The 20,221-nt window shown below is 50.9% G+C and overlaps 1 protein-coding gene across 2 annotated transcripts in view; it reads left to right on the top strand.

Moving 5' to 3' along the window:
* The window catches only part of IGF1R (insulin like growth factor 1 receptor), a 207,737-nt gene that overhangs the window by 146,716 nt on the left and 40,800 nt on the right, over positions 1-20,221 (top strand). For both annotated transcript variants that reach the window (XM_040969213.1, XM_040969212.1), the window contains exon 3: positions 17,014-17,320. In XM_040969213.1, coding sequence (XP_040825147.1) covers positions 17,014-17,320 — 307 coding nt within the window. The remainder of the gene's footprint in view (positions 1-17,013; positions 17,321-20,221) is intronic.

The raw sequence follows: 20,221 nt of genomic DNA, 5'->3' as shown, positions 1-20,221 counted from the left end.
TCTTGTTGGTAGTTTCGGGGGGCATGTTCCGTCCCGTGGCACCCCACGGGGCAGTCGGTTCCTGAGCCAGCCTGCTCCGACTCGGACCTTCCCTTCCCGGGCCGGATGAGCGGCGGCCGCGGCGGCGGAGAGGGCGGCAGCCGCTTGCCGCAGCAAGAAGTTTGCGAAATTTCTAGTTTTGAAACACCCTAAATTCGCCGGATTCCATGAGGAACACGTGTGTGTGTTTGGAAGAGCGCGTTTGCAGCCCTGAGCGGCCCTGACGTGTTTTGCGCGGAGCCCGCGGCATCGCCCGCGCCCGCCGGCCGTTGCCGCCTCTCGGCGCCCTTTGTGACTTGCCGCGGGCTGAGGCGGCGCCCCTGGCCGAGCAGGGCCTGCTGTGCGGGTGGAGGGACGGCCCTGCGAACAAGGACGCCCGTTTGCAAGCGGGCAAAGAGCGCGGGGCAGAGGACTGACCCGTTTTCTGCAACGCGGAGTGGACGAGGCGTGCCCACTAGCCTGACACGGCGGGCGGCCGGCGGACCCTTTTTCTGGACTTCATCCCGTTGCTCTCCGCACCGAATACAATGCGTTTCATGGACATTTTCTTATTAAAAAAAAAAAAAGGAAAGAAAGAAAAAGGCCGAACTGAGTTTGCAACGGTTTCCAGTGATTTATTAGCAAATGTATGTTACACTTTTCGGTCAATGCACAGGACGCAGAAGCCCTCGCGGCCGCAGCGGCCGGGGGCGCAGGCAGCGGGCTCTCACGCTGGGGCTTTTTAGGACTGATGGCGGAGGTCGCTCCCGCCTAGCCCGCGCCCCCTCTGCCGTGCGGTCCGCTAGGCGGGAAGCGTGCGTGTCCTGCCGAATGGTGGCTTTTAGGTCATGAATCCAGCCCGCGGAGTGCGGTCCAGGTGCGGCAACCGTGTTCCTTAGTACAGCGTTTCACCAGGGAGCGAGCGTTTCTCTTAAACATTCAGCGCCGGCCATGCCTAAACAGGCGAAGTATGCACAGCTATGACACGAACAAATATTTAGTTTGTAGAATCTTACTTTCCTTCCCCCAAAAAGACCCCCAGTTTTTTGTAAAAGAAACAAAAATATCGTGCATAAATAGTTTGGAATAATCCTAATTGTATGCTCTGCCGATTGTCTGATGTGTGGCGCTTAAAAGTACAAATAATTGAGGACTGTTTTTGCAGTGTGGTTCTGTGGAGCGGGAAGGTTTTTTAAGGGCCAGGGTCGGCGCCTTGTTTTATTCTGCTGGGACGGGCCTGGGACATTGGTATGGCGCGGACATCATCCTCTTATCACCTCTGCCCGCTAACACCTCACCTCTCGGAAACCTCCCTGTCCACCAGTGGGCTAATCTGAGTTCTTTTCTGTGAGTTAACAGGAAGCAGAGGTTCGCATGGTGCCCTGTATTGTTTGAAAGCATATACCCTCGAGTCGGAGAAGGACTTTGGAATTCCAAGTCGGCCTTCTTTTTGCTGTGGGAGTAGATAAGCCAGTTTCTTTACAGCCCAGGCTCTGCTTCTGCAGATGGGAAAATAGCGGGCCCTCCTGGGGAGAGGGGCTGTTGTGGAGATTAAATCAGACACCCATAGCTAGGCGCTTAGCACACACGCAGCATTGGGTGACCCCTGAGTGGTGCTAGGTGCCCCACCACTGCTGGACCAAGCATTGTTCTCTGCCGTGCCAGAACCTTCAGCTTTTACTCATGTTGTGCCCTCCAGAGCAAGAATTAATTTCGTAACACGTGGTGAGTCTGTCCAGTAGCAAGCGTGACTGGGAGTGGAAGTTACTATGAGCTCAGACAATTCCTTTGCTTGTTCTCGAGCAATCCGGTAAAGAGATGGGGCCAGAGGACTGTGTTTTGTTTACTTCCTCATCACTTAAAAATGGTTCCTCAGATTTTTATCATTTCTTTTCCTTTTATAGGAAGAGACAGGAAGATAATTTTTCACAGGACTTTAGTTTTGTGTTATTCATTTAATAGCATATTATTACCAAAATATAGAGAAGAGATTATTTAGCCTGCAGGAAACTCTTTTCTGTTATTTGACTTATTTGTTTCCCTATATACTTTGCCTAATTCCAAAGAGAATTTGAGGCAGCTTTGAATTAAAATAGGGGGAAGGGAACCGTGACAGGGCTGGTTGGGATGCCTGACTCTCAAAGGGAGTTCCTGCACCCTCATTTCCTTTCCTGCTAAATAGCCAGGGAGGGAGCAGAGGATGGCCGAGTGCTCGGATCCTTGCCCCTGCGTCTGAGACCCTGGTGGAATTCCCGGCTCCTGGCTTCCTCCCGGCCCAACCCTGGTTGCTGCAGACATTTTGGGAATGATCTAACAGAAAATCATTCTCTCCCTCCCTTGTTCTCTGACACTCTACATTTCCAGTAAATACATGAATCTTCAAAAAATGAAACATGCACGGAGTCACCCAGTACCCGAACAGCTGAGTTGCCGAAGTGCCCACAGCGGACGGGAGATCATTGCTCCTGAATCTAGCTCCTCTGGGATTCTTAGAGGCCACGGTCAGGAAGCACAGTGAAATCTATGTGGCGTACATGCAATCTCCCTCTCCTTACCTTTTAAATACCATTCAAGGCCTTTGTTAAAGTTGGTGTAGGTCTTATCATACACTCCTACCGGTGTGTAAGACCTTCTGGATAACAAGAGAATAGTATCCTGGTCCTCAGAGAGCTTACCTGCCTCTGGCATGAGTCACTGAGTGTGGCCCTGTGCAAAGTGCCACCGCCCATACCCAGTGTGTATCTACTTCAAACAACCCTTTAAAGCTGAGACTCTACCTTCCCCCTCGAAACTGTCTTGGGTAAGCCCATTCCACCTTGGACTAAGATTGCTTTAAAGGAAATGGATTTTAGAACTGTGTAAAAGCTGCAACTGGAAAAGCAAGCATATCTGAAATGGGTCCTGTTTGCTTTTGAGAGGAGGTGAAATCAGTAACAGTTCAGCTTTCTGTCTGTTGCTTTTTTCTTTCTTAGCCCACAACCCGCCTCCCCTCCTCCAGTGGAAGCATCTGTGCATGCCAGTGTAGGACATCAGTCAGAGCAGAGGCCGGAGGGACACAGTCTGAGTCACTGCCTCTGCCCCTCGCGCGCTTGAGCTGAGTAGATGGAAAGTTGCCAGAGCCAGGAGTGGAAGCCCCATCTAGGACCGGAGTATTAATAGCTAATATCTACACAGCACCTGCTGTATGCTAGGAGCCGAGCCCAATAAGGAACCTGGCTTGCCACATTTAATACTGCAACTGTGTACTTGGTGGTATTCTGTGTCTTATGTATATTCAGAGAGAAAGGAGTCCCTTGGATGCACAGCAACTGATGAATGACAAAGTCGGGATATCAACTTGTGTCTTACCCCAGAACACGTGTTCTCTAGTCATAGTATAGCCTGCTCTCCCATGCTGTGTGTCCAAAAATAGAGGACAGATTTAAGCATCTCAAAATTTTTAACACTGACTCTGCTTAAAACTTGTCTTTAAAAAAAAAAAAAAACAGACAGACATAACTTGGACCCTTAACAATGTGGCCAAACTGGCACATGAATGGGTGTAGGCTGTTTCTAAATTGTTGCTGTAAATATTGCCAGCATAGCTTCTGGGTTGGTAGTCTTGTTGGCTTTTAAATATATTTTTGACACTTGTTTATGTGCATACAAATGCTACTGCAGGCCACCACAGCCCTCCTCCTGGACAATAAGCCAGGAGTGTTGAGGGGCCACCCCGAGGGATGCCGCCTACCTTGGCGTAAATGGGGATGTTTCAAAGAAAGGACTCTCAGATGTCCCAGCATACAATACACGCGAGCTGAGACACAGGGACACTTGCACTTTTCCAGTGCTTTCTGTGTTCTTCCTGCAGATTTTCTCTACGATATCTCCAGTGAGTTGAGGGCCAAGTTAAAGATGTCTGTGTAGGTATAGAGATCGGTGCTCCTGATATCCCTCCTGGTGCAGTGAGAAAGCACAGAAGGAAACCCACCAGGAGATCAATGGCCGCTCCCCCTCAAAGGCCCAAGGTGTGCATGCTAATTTGCAGATTGTTTTTATTCATCAAAGAACAAATGCATCTTAGGGTGCGTAGACACTTGTCTGTTTGATCTCTGGTTTTGTGTGCACCTTGAGACTTGAAAACAAGCCAGAATTTGAAAGTATTGGGTTGCAGTGAAGTTGTTTTTCTAAACACCTGGCTAATGTACTATAGAGTGTTTACACTTTCTCTGGCTTTGGGTTTGCCCTGTAGGTGGTAGAAGATTTCCTGTAAGTGTTGCAAGTCCCAGGGTGAGGAGAACTTGCATGTCTGTTGCCACAGCCACAGGAAGGGGCATTTCCTAACCTCTGTTGTCCCCGTGTGTGTTAGTGGATGTTGGATAATGCAGTGTCCTTTCAGCTCTCCAGTTGTTGCCAGCTCCTAGGTATGTCTGTGACAACGATAAGAATGGCGGTTTTAGGAATTACAAATATTGAGTCTTGGAGGCAGGTAATCTTCTCCCTAAGTGTGTATTCTGGTCAGAATTGCTCCCTACAATACCTCGTGGGTGAAATGGATATTTTGAGCATGACTGAGCTTATTAAGAGGCCTGGGGCGCTTCCTCTACCCGGGGTTTGGAAATTTCAAAGGATGGGGTGGGGATGGGGCAGAATTATGGGCATGCTCTGTGGTGAGGCCAGGAGGATGGAAGGAACAAGTTCAAAGTGTGTCTTCTGTGCCCAACAGAGCACTTGCGTGGGCTGAGAATGTTAATTGGGGAAGATAAGGTCTTAGATAAGGTCTTCCATCTGGGAAGCAGAAGAAGGTGGACTTGAGGGAGTATAGATGCTGTTTATTTAGGTAAGGGTAATAGGAGTGCAGTTGGAAGAACATATTTTTTAGTGTGGGTGGGTATGCATTTTTTTTTAAGGTTGTTTGTTTACTGGAGAGTCAGCCACAGAGAGATGGAGAGACAGGGAGAGAGAACTTGCATCTGTCTGCCTTTTCCCTCTCGAGGCGGCCCAGTGGCAGGCCAGACCAGAGTCAGGAGTTTCATCCAAGTCTCCCGCATGGATGGTAGGGGCCTAAACACTCGGGTCACCTTTCTCTGATTTTCCCAGACCATCAACAGGAGCTAGATCGAACATGGAGCAGCAAGGCCAGGAACCAGCACCTGTAATGCATCTCCTTGCAGCTCTGACAGCAGCCTTACCAGCTATACCACGGTGTTGGCATTGAAAACATACATTTGATTTGCTTTCCTTAAAACTGATAGCAGTGTGTGGGATGAAGACAGGGCAACTGGGCAGAAGTGCCTTTCATAGCAATTCCAGAACCCACGGTATTCAGTTAGCGCTGCAGAGTCTTTTTCAAAAGGAGTTGTGTTTTCAAAGGTTGAGAGATGGTTTTCTTTCCAGGAGAAAGCAGGGAGGCCTCGGGGACACTGTGATGGGACAGAAGCCCTGGGCTCTGAAGCTGCAGACCTGGGTGTTTGGCCCAACTGCCGTGGGTGGTGTGACGGGTACAGCTTCCAGTCATTCCTTCTCCCACCATGTTTAGGCGTTCGGCTGGATCCAAAATGCAGGGACCCCCTTCCTTTGGACATTCATCTCATCTGAAAGATGCTCCCTGGTTCTGCAATGAAACAGTGAAGTGAGGTGTGCCAGCGCCGGGCTGGGAGTGTGGGGTGGTGGGCTGTCCCCTTTCCCAGGATCCAAGTGCCAGCTTTAGCAAGCATCCCAGAGTCTTGCTCTAGCTACTGTGAACACACACGGACTACAGGCTTTACCCTGCGTTTAGGTCACTGATTGTTTGTGAAACATGTTCTTTTTTTTTTGTCACTTGCAGTACTTGTTCTTTGTACAACATAGACACATCCTGAGGGATGTTGTGTATGCTGTGGCTTCCGCACCATGGCCTCCCTGGCCCTCAGGAGACAGCAGCGCCTCTGACATGCAGTGGAAGTGGCTGCGTTGCTTGCTCCTTGGAAAAGAAAGGAAAGGAAAAGAAAGAAGATAACTCGTGTTTGCAGATCCTGGATTTCTGGTTATTCAAATCCAGAATTTTGGATATAATTTTGAAGAAGACATTTATGCTGGAAATTTCGTTTTCTTTCCTAAGTTGGCCATTTTGGGAGTCATGCAGTGTGCAGGGAGAGGGTTAAGTGGATGTTAGTTGCCTGTCTTCTGACGCCCTCATCCGGTGAGGAAGCCTCATGCATTCTCGCGGAATGCCAAACACGTGCATTTCCAGGCCCAGTCAGTGGGCTCCAGTGTAATTTGACTCCTTTTGTTTATGAACTTTTTAGTGCAAATTGTTTGTCTTCAGAACCAAGGTGGAATAACAGCAGGACCCTTTGTCCTCTCCTGCCCCTGCTCGCAGTGTTCTGTGGTCAAGGAATCCCGTATGTCCGGCTCTTTGAACCTTGAGCTGCCGTACCTGCCTGGCCCAGCTAGGTGGGAGCCTTGTGGCTGAGGAGAGCTTTGCATTCTCCGTCTATCCTGCAGAGGTAAACAGGATTTGTCATATATGTGCCAGGACCCAGAGTCAGGAGCTGGTTCTAGACCCTGACCGCATGAGTGAGTTAATGGGAGCCTTGGTGCTTGGTGAGTGACTGCCTCCACTCACCGACCCCTGGGTGCCTTGTTGAGTCTTGGGTGGCACTCAGTTTTACCTATTCTTTGTCCCCACCCCCCCAAAGCCCATCACCACCAACAACACTCAACTTTCATGGTTTCAAAAATAACATGTCTTCAACTTGGAAATCCTCCCACAGTTTGCAAAATCAGCATTCCCAGCCTATCAAACTGCATTTCTTCCCCTTTTCACAAACCACTCTGCCCACCTTGGGAATGGAGGAAATGACGACGGGGCTGCCTTGCCAGGAGGGGGGCTTCAGTGCTCGTGATACATTCTGGCAGCTTTGATGTTTTTGTCAATCCCACCTCCACCACCCACAAAATTAAAAATGAAGCAAAATAAAATGTGAGCCAACAGAATAGTGTGGGAATGGTAAGTGGTTTTTCCTTCTTATTTTTTAAGTAGTAGTGTTTGCAGAGACATTCCAAAGATGATAATTGTATATTTGTGTGTTTTTCTGAGGTTCCTGTGAGTCATCTCATTTAAATATAAGTTCTGTGTCATCTTTTGTAAGTGGGGCTGTCCCCTGGTCCAGCTGTCCAAACCACAGGGTCCTTGGGCCATCCTGTTCCACCCTCACAGACGGCAAGAGTTTGCTCTGCGTCTCATTGATCGTTTGTGATTGCTGCACAGTAGTGAAAATGCTTCAGTGTCCAGGGGACGAGCCAGCGAGCAGATCCGATAATGGAAAGGAGTCATGTGATGTTCAGTGTAACATAGACTCTAGAGTAAACATCGCCGAGCCCCAGAGCGTGCCATCAGGAAGTAACGAGATCACAAGAGACGTGATCAGAGAAGCTGGGAGGCAGCGACCGTGCAGGCTCAGGGGTCACGCATCTGCAGCTTCTGCTGCCCCGTCTTTCAGGTGGATTTAATTAGAAGACAGAGCGGGCTCCCCCCACCCCTACACACACAGGGCAGGGGAAGAAGGTTGAATTTATACATAAAGGTATCTTTCCCAAACAAAATGTTTCCAAGGCACAGTACTGTGTTAAGACAGTACGCTTCTGAAAGAGCCCAAACAAATTTGTAGGTGTAGCCTAAGTGTAAGATCACAAGAGGAAAAGGAGCCAAAGGTAACGCAACTGGGAAAAAAAAAAAAAAAGAAAGCGAATCTGCCTTCACGGGCAGCCACGGAGTGAAGAGAGATGCTGATGCTCTCCTCGGACAGTAGGAAAAATGGGGCCATGTACCTTTTCCTACTTTCCCTGAAGCTTTGTCACTCTGGATGCTGTTTCAAGAATGTATGTGATCTCTAGAAACCTTATTTATAAAGGATTTTATTCATTTGGAAGTCAGTCACAGAGAGGGATGGAGCTCATCTTCCATGCGCTGGTTCACTCCCGAGAGGGCGCCCACCGCTGAGCCAGGTGGAAGCCGGAAGCTTTATCAAGCACGTGGGCCATCTGCTGCTGCTTTGCGGGCCACCAGCAGGGAACCGGACTGGTAGTTAGGTAGCCTTGATGTGAGCCAGCACCCACATGGGGTGCCACTGTCATAGGCAGGTAGGTGCCTTGTGAACTGCACCGCAACACTAGCCCCTAGAGTCATCCTTCAGAAAAATACTCAGCATATGCTTCTGAAAATCGTGGGCTCACTGCACAAATGTGTCTCCTCCTAAGCAGGCAGCTCGGAGGGGCCCGTTCTTGTTCCTCTATTCCATGCCCCTTCGCTAGGATGCATGCAGGTGTATGAAGATCTGATTTCCACAGAATCTATACAAGTCCACTGCTGCGTGGACCTGGTACATCTATCACAGTTTCCTGGTAAACAGTTCTGCTGCTGTTGGTAAAATTTCATCCAAAACATTGCGTGCTCTTCTCTAAATAGCAATTTCCCTGCAAGAGGCAGTGTTCAGTGAAGTCACGTAAATTGCACTGACGTCAGTGTTTACGTGTGTGGAGAGCAGTTTCTGCGGGGTCCATGGCAGCTTTGCACCTGTTGAAACAGCATCTCTCTCCAAGTTGATACAAAGACCCATGATGCGCATTAGCCACCCCTGTACAGGTGTGTGCAGCAGCCTGCATCCCTGGGTCTGTAGCCTCCCGGAAATTGGCTCTAACCTGCCGTTTGGAGATGCAGCCTAAACTCCAGAGTCAGAGTCCTCTGCCCGTGGGCTTGTGCTCTGCTTGGTGGAAACAGCCCCCAGTTTGTCCATGCGAAACACAGGCCTGCCTTGTTAGGAAATCAGCAACATTGAGGAGTCCACAATACCTCACATAACTTTGTGTATAGTTACAGAGAGTGGAAATCGGGCCGTAAGCACGAACAAGCAGACGAGTTATAAATATAGAATACGCTCCCAATTCCACTTCAGTTAGTCATGGAGGGCCGGCGTGCGTTTTATAAACTTATAAGGAATATACAAACAGTTCCAAATTTAAAATGACTTGGAGTAGCTTTTAAGTGTGCGAAAAGAGTATTTTTTCCACCCTGTCCTTTTAAGCATCTGTGACAGGCACGGCTAAGTGATTGTTGTCTTTCTGTGTGCCTGCTGTGCACAGGGCGGGGCCGGAGGGGGACCTGCAAGAGCCACCCACTAGGCAGTGGCTGCTGGAGCCAGGGAAGGGGCGGGCTGAGTCCTGACTGACAGCTCTGCAGCAGCAGCCTTCCTGCCTGGGCACCGCCCCTTTCACCGCCTCATCTTCCACCCTCTTTTTTTCCCCCATGAAAATCTGTCCAACTCTCCCAATCTTTGTGTTAAGATTCATGAGGCCTTTTTAAAAAAGATCTGATCAGTTGGAAAGGCAGAGTTGTAAAAGAGGAAGAAACACAGGGCTCTTCCACTTTCCCTAAGACCACAGTGGCCAGGGCTGCGCCAGCTCAGAGCCAGGAGCTCCGTCCTGCTCCCCCACGTGGCTTTCGGGACTAAGCACTTGCAGCACCCTCTACGGCTTCCTCAGGTGCATTAGCCACGAGCTGGATTGGAAGAGGAGCAGCCAGGACTAAAACCAGCTCCTCTATGGGATGTTGGTGTCCCTGTCAGCAGCTTAACTTATTGTACCACTAATAAGAGGTTTGAAAGAATATTTGGAAAATTGTATAAAGTACAATGAATGAGCCCAGTACAGTAGCCTAGTGGCTAAAGTCCTCGCCTTGCACACCCAGGATCTCCTATGGACGCTGGTTCTAATCCCAGTGGCCCCGCTTCCCATCCAGCTTCTTGCTTGTAGCCTGGGAAAGCAGTCGAGGACTGCCCAAAGCCTTGGATCCTTAACCCACATGGGAAACCTGAAAGAGGCTGTTGGCTCCTGGCTTCAGATCGGCGCAGCTCCGGCTGTTGCAGCCGGTTGGGAAGTGAATCAACAGATAGAAGATCTTCTTTGTCTCTCCTCCTCTCTGTATTTCTGATTTTCCAATAAAAAATAACAATTTTTTAAAAGTACAGTGAAAAAAATTGTATAAGAATGTCATATAAAAATACAGGGATAGTCTACGGGGTGGACACGCTCCACCTGCCTTCTTTAGGCACTTAGGTACCTTCCTGTCCTGGAGGCCCCTCTGGAGCAGGCAGAGGGCAGTCACCCTGCGGAGCCCTTCCCAGCCCAGGGGCCCTGGCTGCTTTTCCCCAATGACGAAGTGTCACGCACAGCCTCGTCACTTTGGGAACATTATCAGATCCTCCGTTTTAGAGTGAGTCTGGAATGCCAATAGATCCTGCGATGCCAAGGCACCTTTTGACAGACAGACCTGTGACTTTATCTTTCCTCTTGAATGACAAGTCTTACAGAGCTGGCTCCCCTAGAGGTGGATCATGCAAATCAACATTTGTGAATGAAAAACAGAAATGAGATACTGGCAAGAGCTACACCAAGGGTCAGCGTGAAGGGATGCTGCAGCAAAGGAAGTCACATCCAAAGGCCACCTGGTGGAAGGTGCCTCCGATGAACCGTGCAACCCAGGCATGGTGACTCAGGGTTGCTGGGGACAAGGGTTTGCCACAGGGAATGGCTGACAGGTGCAGTGGTGTTCTTCAGAGTGATAAAAGTATTGTCAGTATCAGTGGTGAGCGATTGCAGGGCTCAGCAAAGACACTAAAGTCATTCGCTTGTACACTTTAAAGGGTGAACTCTGCTTCTCTTGAGCTGTTGGGAAACACTCAGGAAAGATGGAAAGGAATCCTCTTGCATCTGGGTCCACCTGCTGCCTCGGGGCCCCTCGCGTTCCTCAAGATATGCTGGTGTCTCTGACTGTTTAGCCCCCCAGGTCTCTGATAGTTGAGACTGTTTGTAGCTCACCCTCCTTTTGGCTGGTTGGCTCTGTGTGTGTGTGTGTGTGTGTGTGTGTGTGTGTGTGTGTGTGTGTGTGTGTGTGTGTGTGTGTGTGTGTGTGTGTGTGTGTTTGGTGATCTGGTCAGACTTGCTTGTAAGTTCCTGAGATTTAAATAGGCCCAGTGGGCATTGTCAGTAAGCAGTTACTTCCTTCATTAATGAAATACTCACAGCCGCAGCCAGTAGTCAGACCTTGTGGCTTACCTCCTGTCCCCAAGAGTGACACCCACTTGGCACGATGTTTCCATGAGCCCAGATTGCGTGCTCCCCAAGGAGGGCCAGCACAACGCCCAAGTGTTTTCTGGTCCTGCATGATAAACTTCTGGATTGATGAAGAGTAAGCGCTCCTGTTGGGTGAAGCTGGCCCTGGGGCCACTGCGTTGAGTATTCCTGAGTCTGCGTTGGCTCTCTGATGGTTCAGCATTTCTGTGTGGGTGCATCTGCCTCTAGAGTGTGCCACAGCAACGAGGTGCCTTCTGTGAGAGGGCATGGGTACCTGGCTGGACACTCAGACAAGACACAGCATTGGAGATTCATGCTGGGAAATGTCCTGTGTTCATGTATTATCACAAACATGGATGCCTAGTCTCGGGTGTCCGTTAAATGGAAGGAAGCCGACTCGGAGTGAGCCTTCAACGTGCTCAGACGGGGAGCAGGATCCCTTTGTCCACATTGGCCTCAACTACAGAAGTCTCAGTCCCCATGATCCAACCCTCTTCTAAGCATCCAGTGGGGCGAGCCGAGAGCTCTGCTCATTTGTGGTGTCCCGTGGCCCTGGCTGCACCCCCACAGCTCTGGGCCTGTTGATAACCTTTAATCCAGCAGGCTCCGACTGTCTCTTCTAGGTCTGGCCAGGCTGTGCTGTTTCCTTCGTAACAGGAAGAGCTTTCTCCTTCCCCCCACCCTTTGGGAAGAGAAACGTTGTAGCCTATGCCATTGTCTTTGGTGAACACAGAAGTCACACTTGAACCTTCACTGCACTCTCTGCTCCCCGCCCACCCTCCGGAAGTCTTACAGCCCTGATTACCTCCCAGGGGTCCACTTTCAAATGCCACCAACATGTGAATTTCAGTGGGAGTTCTCATCCTGTGATACTGGCGCAGTGGCAACCAACTTACGCTTCATGGACCTGAATGGAATGTGGTCACAAACAAAAATTTCTTGGGGTCATAGGCGTGGGCAGGGCAGAGGTGTGTGGGAGAGGATGCCACGCTGAGAGCATCTTCTCACACCCCCTGGGCTGCTGTACACGGAGTCCTGGCTTCTGGGGAGGGGGACTTGCTCTCTGTCCAAGCTCCAGCTCCCAGCCAGAAGGCAGGGGTCTGCTTCCCTGAGGCACCTGTGCTGCATGGGACAGCAGCAGGTGCACTGGTGGCAGGAGCGGGCCCGAGAGAGAACTGGCTGCTTCGTGTTGCTCGTCTCTCACGTGTGTGCGTTGATTAGGGACCCAGAGGGAAAGCAGCTAGGATCAATCTTGCTTGCGTTCTTTGTCCCCAGGCCCTCAGTACCATGCCAACGAGCCTTGGACAGACCCTGAGTGAGTTATCATCACACACCTGTGTTTTGTGTCTCTGTGGGGAGGGTGTCAGGGTGGATATAAACATGGCACGGAGAGTTCACAGATGCAGTTTACTTCCTGGCATTGTAAAGGAACAGAGCCTTTTTGCTTCTCCACAAAGAAGAAAAATAAAGCCCTCTCCAAGATGTGACTTTCACCCGTGCCACTTTCCCCACTTGCACGGTTCTGGGCCATTGCTGCTGCTAGAAAAACGGTTGTCTTCGGAAGTGAATATCTGGTCACCCAGCCCCTGACAATTGTCCCTATGCTTTTAAGGTCACCGCTGCTCCCATGGCTTGGCCTCCAGCTCCCATGCCTTCATTTTCCAGTTGTGCCAAGTTTCCTTCCTCACCTCCGCCTCAGGGCCTACTCTACCCTGGTGAGTCAGCCCCGGCCCGGGCACCTGCTAGCTCTTACTCACTTGTCAAGCTCTGGCCTGGCCTGGAAGTCCCTCTCCCCCCCACTCCCCCAGCAGCCCTGACCGGCCATTTGCTTGCCCTTCTCGGTATGAGCCCCAGGAAGGCTAGGGCCTAGCTGTAAGGGCAGCAGGTGCCTCTTCCCAGAATGCCAGGGTCCTGGCGCTGGGGAGAAGGGGTGGGCCCTGTGGATCAGATGGCAAGGCTGGAACCCCCTGCATCTCCCTCCCTCCTTTCCCCTTCCTTGTCACCCCTCCCTGTGGTCTAATGGAGTCAGTTATCTCCTTGCAAGGCAGAGAGGCATGAGATCCGTGTCTCCCTGGTGCCCTCTAGAGGCCAAAATCCATTTCCTGGCGATGGTGGCTGTGTGTCTGGATGCCTAAGGGTACAGCCTATCAGGAGAGGCCTTAGCTTTTTCTCTGGAACACAGATCTGCAGTGCTTTTCAGTGCAACCTGAAAATAGCTAAGATGTCCCGCATGTGCCCCCAGCGTTGTGATTGAGATCATGCGGGAGCTACATCCATCCTTCAGAAATGATTTGGGATGCAACTGTTTGCAGTGTGAGAAGTTCTGTGGCCAAGGGCCCTTTTCTGCATTTCTTGTGGACTCTTAGACTTAGTATCACACACTGTTAGGATGCGATTTCCTGCAGCTGAAGATTGTTTAAGAGTTTACTGGCAAGAACAAAAGCAATTAAGGAAAAAGAGAATGATAAATACAAGGACTTGGGGGGCGAGAAGGAGTAAAGAATGGTGGATGGGATTTTTTTTGCTTGTCCCCCAGAATGAAGAGAATGAGCTTTTAAATGCAGTGCCTCATTTTGATGTGACTGTGACCGCAAGCCAGTCCTTTTTGTGATCAGTATGGGTCATGTTGTTTGCTTTTCCAGCAATTGAGACAGTCATTTTTATTTTTATTGTTGGCCACTCTCAGAATATCAAGGACTAGAAACATCTCCTGGGCAAAATCAATTTGCTTTTCCCTGCGTTGTCTGTTCCTTCTCAGCAGCCTCCAGTTTCCTCGTCATACTGTCGCTGTTGAAGGGCTCCATGTGCGCCTAACTACTACGTGCAGGGTCAGGAGTTCCCTTGCTCCCCCTGCTGTGGCACTGTTGTTTGGAATATGGTGACTGCCCTCAATGTTAAATTTTGGCACCCAAGTGGGGCAGCCACCCATCTCTGACGAGACACACTGTCCGGGGCTTTTCAAGAAATCTCTTAACAGTCCTGAATACTAATAATATTTATATACATTGAGATGAGACAGCATTTCCAGCAGCCCTCAGGGGCCGCTCCAGGATGCATAATCACACACTTCCCCCACTGATACATCCTGCACCACCGTGTGATGCAGCAAGGGGGACCCTGGCTCCTCTGCCCCATCCCGCGCCATCTCTGTTTCCTGCACTGCATGGGCCCGGCTGTACATGTATGTGGGCTCCACCTGTGAGGTTGTTTTTACTTGTTGCTTCCTCTTCTGCCTTCATCTCCAACCCGTCACCTGTACGCAGCCTTCCCTGGTACCCAGTGTCTTGGGAAGCGCTGGGAAGCTGTACGTAGTCCCCTCCTACTTGGTGCATCAGCTGTCCCCCAAGGTCAGGGACAACCATCCATTCAGACCTGCGTGTGCCTGGCACACAGGTGCAGCACACTCCGTCTACACCTGCTGCAGGGACAGATACATGGAGAATAGATAGACTAAGCTCTGAATTCAGCTATGCACCCTATGACAACACTGCCTGCGTGGCCTGCCTCCACTACTATCATGATGGCACTGTGTGAAAAGCTGCCCGCCCTACACCTACTGATTTGAGGGCTGGCGCTTTAGTTTTTTCACCTTAAAGTGGATGCATTTGAAATTAAGTAATTACTGAATCAGTTTGGTTATTTGAGAAGGACACTTGATGATAAGAGTATATGGATGTGCAGCCTCTGCAAATATGTGAAGCCTGTAAATTCAGGTTGGTATGATTCTCTTTAGAATATTCGCCTTGGTAGATGTCTGTGCATCCAGACACTTTTGTGGCAACTGCACATCAGCTGCTGCGGTGTGACTGGAGAGTCACCTGCTCATCACATGCTGGGTAAGTTAGGGCTGGGAAACAGGCAGATCACTGAGAAAGAATTCATTGCTGCTCGCTCTCAAGGTGTGTTCCAGCTGGGCTTAGTTCGGTCCCCTGTGTAAATGGCAGTCTTACAGTGCCGTCTCCCATGCGATCCGGGGGGAAGCAGTCCAGGGTTCCCGTGGCGGCTCCATACTCCTGGGGCCAAGGGGAAGCAGTCCAGGGTTCCCGTGGCAGCTCCATACTCCTGGGGCCAAGGAGAAGCAGTCCAGGGTTCCCGTGGCGGCTCCATACTCCTGGGGCCAAGGAGAAGCAGTCCAGGGTTCCCTGGGTGGCTCCATACTCCTGGGGCCAAGGGGAAGCAGTCCAGGGTTCCCGTGGCGGCTCCATACTCCTGGGGCCAAGGGGAAGCAGTCCAGGGTTCCCTGGGTGGCTCCATACTCCTGGGGCCAAGGGGAAGCAGTCCAGGGTTCCCTGGGTGGCTCCATACTCCTGGGGCCAAGGTCATTTTTTCTTGCTACAGCATTTCCTAGTGGATCACCTTGTGATCCAGTATGGTAGTATCTTATCTGGCAAACTTTCAACATGCCCAGCTAAAAATTACCAGAAAGGAGAAGGACAATACATAGTGGAAGGCAAGCTATCATTTCTGCCAAAGAATTACTTGAAAGGAGAATACTGCAAAAAAAAATCTGTTTACGCGTCACAGTATCGTGAGTATTGGCCTGTTTCCCTCGGAGCTGATGCTGTGGGTGTGAATGGCCACGCTCTGATACCTGTTTGCAGCTGCTAGTCAGTGTGTCGATGGCTACAGTCCTTCCAGGGGACGGCTTGTCTCAGCAGGATCATTTGTGAGGGTGGATCCTGATGGAACGTGAGGGATGCTCCCATCGTAACAGCACAAAGTTGAGGGTCAGGAAACTGTGGAGCAGTAGGAGCCTGGGACAGCAGGTGACAGATGCCCTGTCCTGCCTGGGGTGCAGGGCTGCTGCTCATTGCTGGTGGAATGAGGAAATGCTTTCAGAAGAGCTTGGTCCTTTTTACAAGTTGTTTATATTTAAAGGGCCTTGCACATGAATAAGGGCCTGGGGTGTGTTTTGGGGGCTGGGCGGTGGGCTAAAGGGCCTTTTGTGGGAAGGTGGGCATCTGGGTTCCTTGTATTCTCCTTTCTTATCTGTTTTTTTGTCCCAAACATGCACTTTTATTATGAGAAAACACAAATAATAGAATCTTCTCAATATTGCATGCCAGAATAGAAAATATACACATTTAAATGATTTTGTATTGTTTTGCAACTCAAGGGAAAAAGTAGGACATCTATAATGCAAACCAGATTTCATGTTTTGTTGATTTATATTTTATTTACGAGTGAGGCTAACAGCCGATGGAGTGTGATGGTTGCGGCATCGTTATGGAAATAAACGCCAGCTCATCTGTTTGGGATGTAAATTGTGAATCTGTGGGTCCTGGCGCTGTTTTCAGTTAGCTGCAGTGTGGAAGGGCTCTGTGGAAGTGGTTTCGGTCATCCTTCTGCCCCTGGTACTCAGCATGCCCATAGCCCTGCATTCGATGAGATGTGGCGGCTTCTGGTCGATCTAAAGGTGTGGTCTTTGTGGGGTCAGGGTATGCCTTTGTAACTCTGGACAATGTCATCTTGCCATCGTTGTCTAATTGGTTTCAAGATCATCGAGCGTTTCTGCACAGTGAGGCTTTGAAGGGCGTTTCCGTAAGAAACTTACTTGGAGTACAGGTTGGTCTAGCCACAGTGCTTGCTGAAGTGCCGGTAGACAGGCTAGGGCAGCCTTCTAGCTGGATATGGTCACTCCGCCTTTCAGAGAATGGGAGTGGTCAGGGTTACAGAAGCCCAGGACTTGACCAGGCTAGGAACCCCCTGAGTGGCTAGGCGCTCTGCCTGTCTAATGAGGAGTGAGTGGGCAGTGGTCATCTCTGTGGGCACCACGTGGACTAGTTGCATGGTATTCTGATTCCTTGATGAGCCATCCAGTGACCCGCAGCATGCGGCCAGGCCTGCAGGAGGACACAGGGAACACCACCCTTTCTTATGGCGCTCTCCCCTTTGTCCTCACAGTGTGCCCAAGCTCGTGCGGGAAGCGAGCCTGCTCGGACAACAACGAATGCTGCCACCCTGAGTGCCTGGGCAGCTGCTATGCACCCGATGACAACACTGCCTGCGTCGCCTGCCTCCACTACTATCATGATGGCACCTGTGTGACAAGCTGCCCGCCCAACACCTACCGATTTGAGGGCTGGCGCTGCGTGGACCGCGACTTCTGCGCCAACATCCTCAGCGTCGACGAAGGCGAGGGCTTCGTCATCCATGACGGCGAGTGCATGCAGGAGTGCCCCTCGGGGTTCATCCGCAACGGCAGCCAGAGGTCAGTGCTGGTGGCACAAAGGGGAACCCCCCTCCCACAGGCCCATCTGTGGGACCATCGGAGAGGCCTGGAGTAGCCTGGGAGTGGCTGTGTTTTCCCCAACTTGCAATTTAGCTCTTGGCTGGTTCCCTGTGTGCATGCTGAGCTGCTCTCCAGGAGCTGGGGTTGAAGGTGGAGATTGCCCAACCCGGCAACTGTACCACATCCCCCTAGTGCAGGCTTTGAGAGGGCAAGGGGGAAGCGATGAGGCCTGGCTGGCATGCTGGCATGTGGCCTGGCTGTCTTTCGGTGCAGGCTGCAAGGCTGAGTCTAATCCAGATGTTGTAGTGCACACACACCAACTTACAGATAGGAGCCCCTCTTTCAGTACCCCCACCTTCGCTGTTACCCTTCACCCCAGCGTTCACCCTGGTGACTATGGGCCTGCACCTAAGAAGGAGTTCCTTAGAACAAGCCCTGCTGCCTGCGTGTGCCCGTGAGGCTGGTAGGGACCTGCCGCTGCCACAGGCTTTTGCAAAGAGGTGCTAGCATTGTTACAAAGTCAAGTGACCCTCACTGTGGAAACTTGGGAGACTCAGAACTTTCAGGGAATGAGTTGGGCTGTCCCAGACCAAGCACTGCAATCGTGGTGAGCACAGCAGGGAGGTTTTCCAATTCTGGGGTTTTCAGAGTAAATCTGTTCTGTGAATACAAAATAGTCCCGGAGAGGTGAGCTCCACTTTGCAGGACCGTTTTTGCTGCAGCCCATTTCTGGGAACCACACAGAGCAAGTCTTCATCGAGGAGGGGTTGACCGCCCGGTGGTGTTTGGAGAAGTTGCTCCCATTGTCAGCTCACTTCCAGATTCAAGATAAAATTTGTTTTCTCTCGGAGCATTTCATGTGGAGCAGCTTTTTCTGCTGGTCCTAATTTCTGTGAACCCTATCACAGTAAACAGGAAGCAGTAAAGACTTTGAGATGATAAATGGGGCCAAGAATGGTAATGAGCCATAAAGTACACAGATTCCACCCCAAAACACGTTCTCAGTGTGCTGGCAGCCTTTGGCCATGGAGGGCTTTACTGGTGCCCGCCTGGAGCCTGGAGCTGCAGCCTGGCTTCCTGGGGAGGCTCAAGGCAGGGGTCCCTTTGGTTCTGGAGCTGGGGCGGGGCAGCAGGTCTGGGAGCACCTGGGCCTGCCTGCGGGTGCACTTTTTTGCACTGTCGGGAGACAGCCCTGCGGGCAGCCAAGGTGGAGGCCCACGAAGCGCTGAGCCCCATTCCCCTGACCCATCTTTATGATCTGCCCTTTGCATTTTGAAATTTAAAAAACTCCCATCAAGAGATAGTAACTCCCTGCTCCCAGCCTTTAAAGTCTGTTTAAAACTCTTACTTTAAAATATATGTGCTTAATAATCATAATACCCTATTGCTACCAGAATGGATTTGAGAATACTTACATGAATACCGTGCAATTAGAACACTTCCCCTGGAAAAACCCTGGTTTAAAAACCTTCCTAGACATTTTAGCAAAGTGTGTGTATGTCTCGGGAATTCCTCTTTGGTTAAAAGACGGAGAGAAACTAACCATGCACTTACCTTACAATGCAGCGACTACAGCCCTGCACGTTTGTCCCAGAGACATGAAAGCATTGCACGTTAGCTCACAGTCAGATACATGTTTGCAATGCCACAGTCTGTTATGTGGTAGGTGAGTGGCTAAGCAAGCTGGGCTGTGCCCACACTGAGAACTACTGCTCAGCAGTCAAAAGGAACAGACCATTGAACACACAACTTGGATGGGTCTCAAGGACATTTTGTTGTGTGAAAAGAAAAAAAGCCAATCGCTAAAGGCCACATACTGTCTAATTCCCTTTATGTAACATTCTCGAAATGACAGAATGATAGACGTGGAGAGCAGTTGAGCGGTTGCCAGGCGTTGGACATATTGGGGGCGAGGGTGATGGTGCCTGGGTGGGTGGCACGAGCTGATCTTTCTCCGTGGGGATTGTACAGATCTGCACACTGGCACAGGAGCGCAGCACTCCACACAGCTTGTGGCCGTGTTCATTTCCTGGTTTTCATATTGCAGGATCACCATGTTAGATGCAGTGGCTGAGGGAGGAAATTAGGTGAAGGGCATGTGAGGTCTCTGTGCTGCCTGCAGCTTTCAGGGAACCTGCAGTGTCTCAGACAGGGTTCTAGACACGGAGGCCATGGGAGAGAACAATTTCTGGGCCACTTAGAAATGACAGAGGCAGGTGCTGGGCGCAGGGGTCCATCTTGTTTAGAATCGATCCTGCCTTCTGATCCTGGTTGTATACATAGCTTTGGATCCCAAAGGTTGGTATGCAGGCAGGAGAGGAACTGCCCAACTCCCGCTGCTCCGTGTCAGGTTCGGGGTAACGTGTGAAGTGGGGGCTCCACCCAGAGTTACAGAAATGCCTTGCTTTTATTGCATATGTGGCAGAAACATTTGGATGAATTTACATGTTTCTGCAGAGCACTGTCAGGAAGCAGCCTCAGCTGTGCCTGTGCAGGAGCAGAGCTGTGCCGTGTGCCTTTTGGGATCCTCGGTGGGCTCTGCCGGCAGCTCTGGCCGCGGGGGCCGGCACCCTGAGAGCGGCAGAGGCGCTGCAGTCCCTGGGGCCACCCCCGGCTCCTGCTGCAGGGAGAAGCGGGGTACAGGTGCAGGCCAGGCCCTTCAAGGGCAACCTTGTCCTCTAGGGCCCTCAGAGCTCCCTTCCTCCCACATGGGGCCAGCTGGCCCACCAGTCGACAGCCCGCGCTGCACACATGCTCCCAGGATTGAGCAGCATTTTGTCTGGAGACAAGCAGCGTGCTCTCCCTTCGTAGGCGCTCATCTCCATTTGGCTGCAGTTGGAACGTGTGCTTGGGCTGAGAAACCGGGCCATCACTCTACAC

The sequence above is a fragment of the Ochotona curzoniae genome, unplaced genomic scaffold (assembly GCF_017591425.1).
Source record: "Ochotona curzoniae isolate NIBS_2020 unplaced genomic scaffold, NIBS_Ocur_1.0 scaffold_4701, whole genome shotgun sequence".
Taxonomy (NCBI): domain Eukaryota; kingdom Metazoa; phylum Chordata; class Mammalia; order Lagomorpha; family Ochotonidae; genus Ochotona; species Ochotona curzoniae.
The sequence above is the reverse complement of the archived record's forward strand: the minus strand, read 5'-3'. Positions and strand labels throughout refer to the sequence as shown.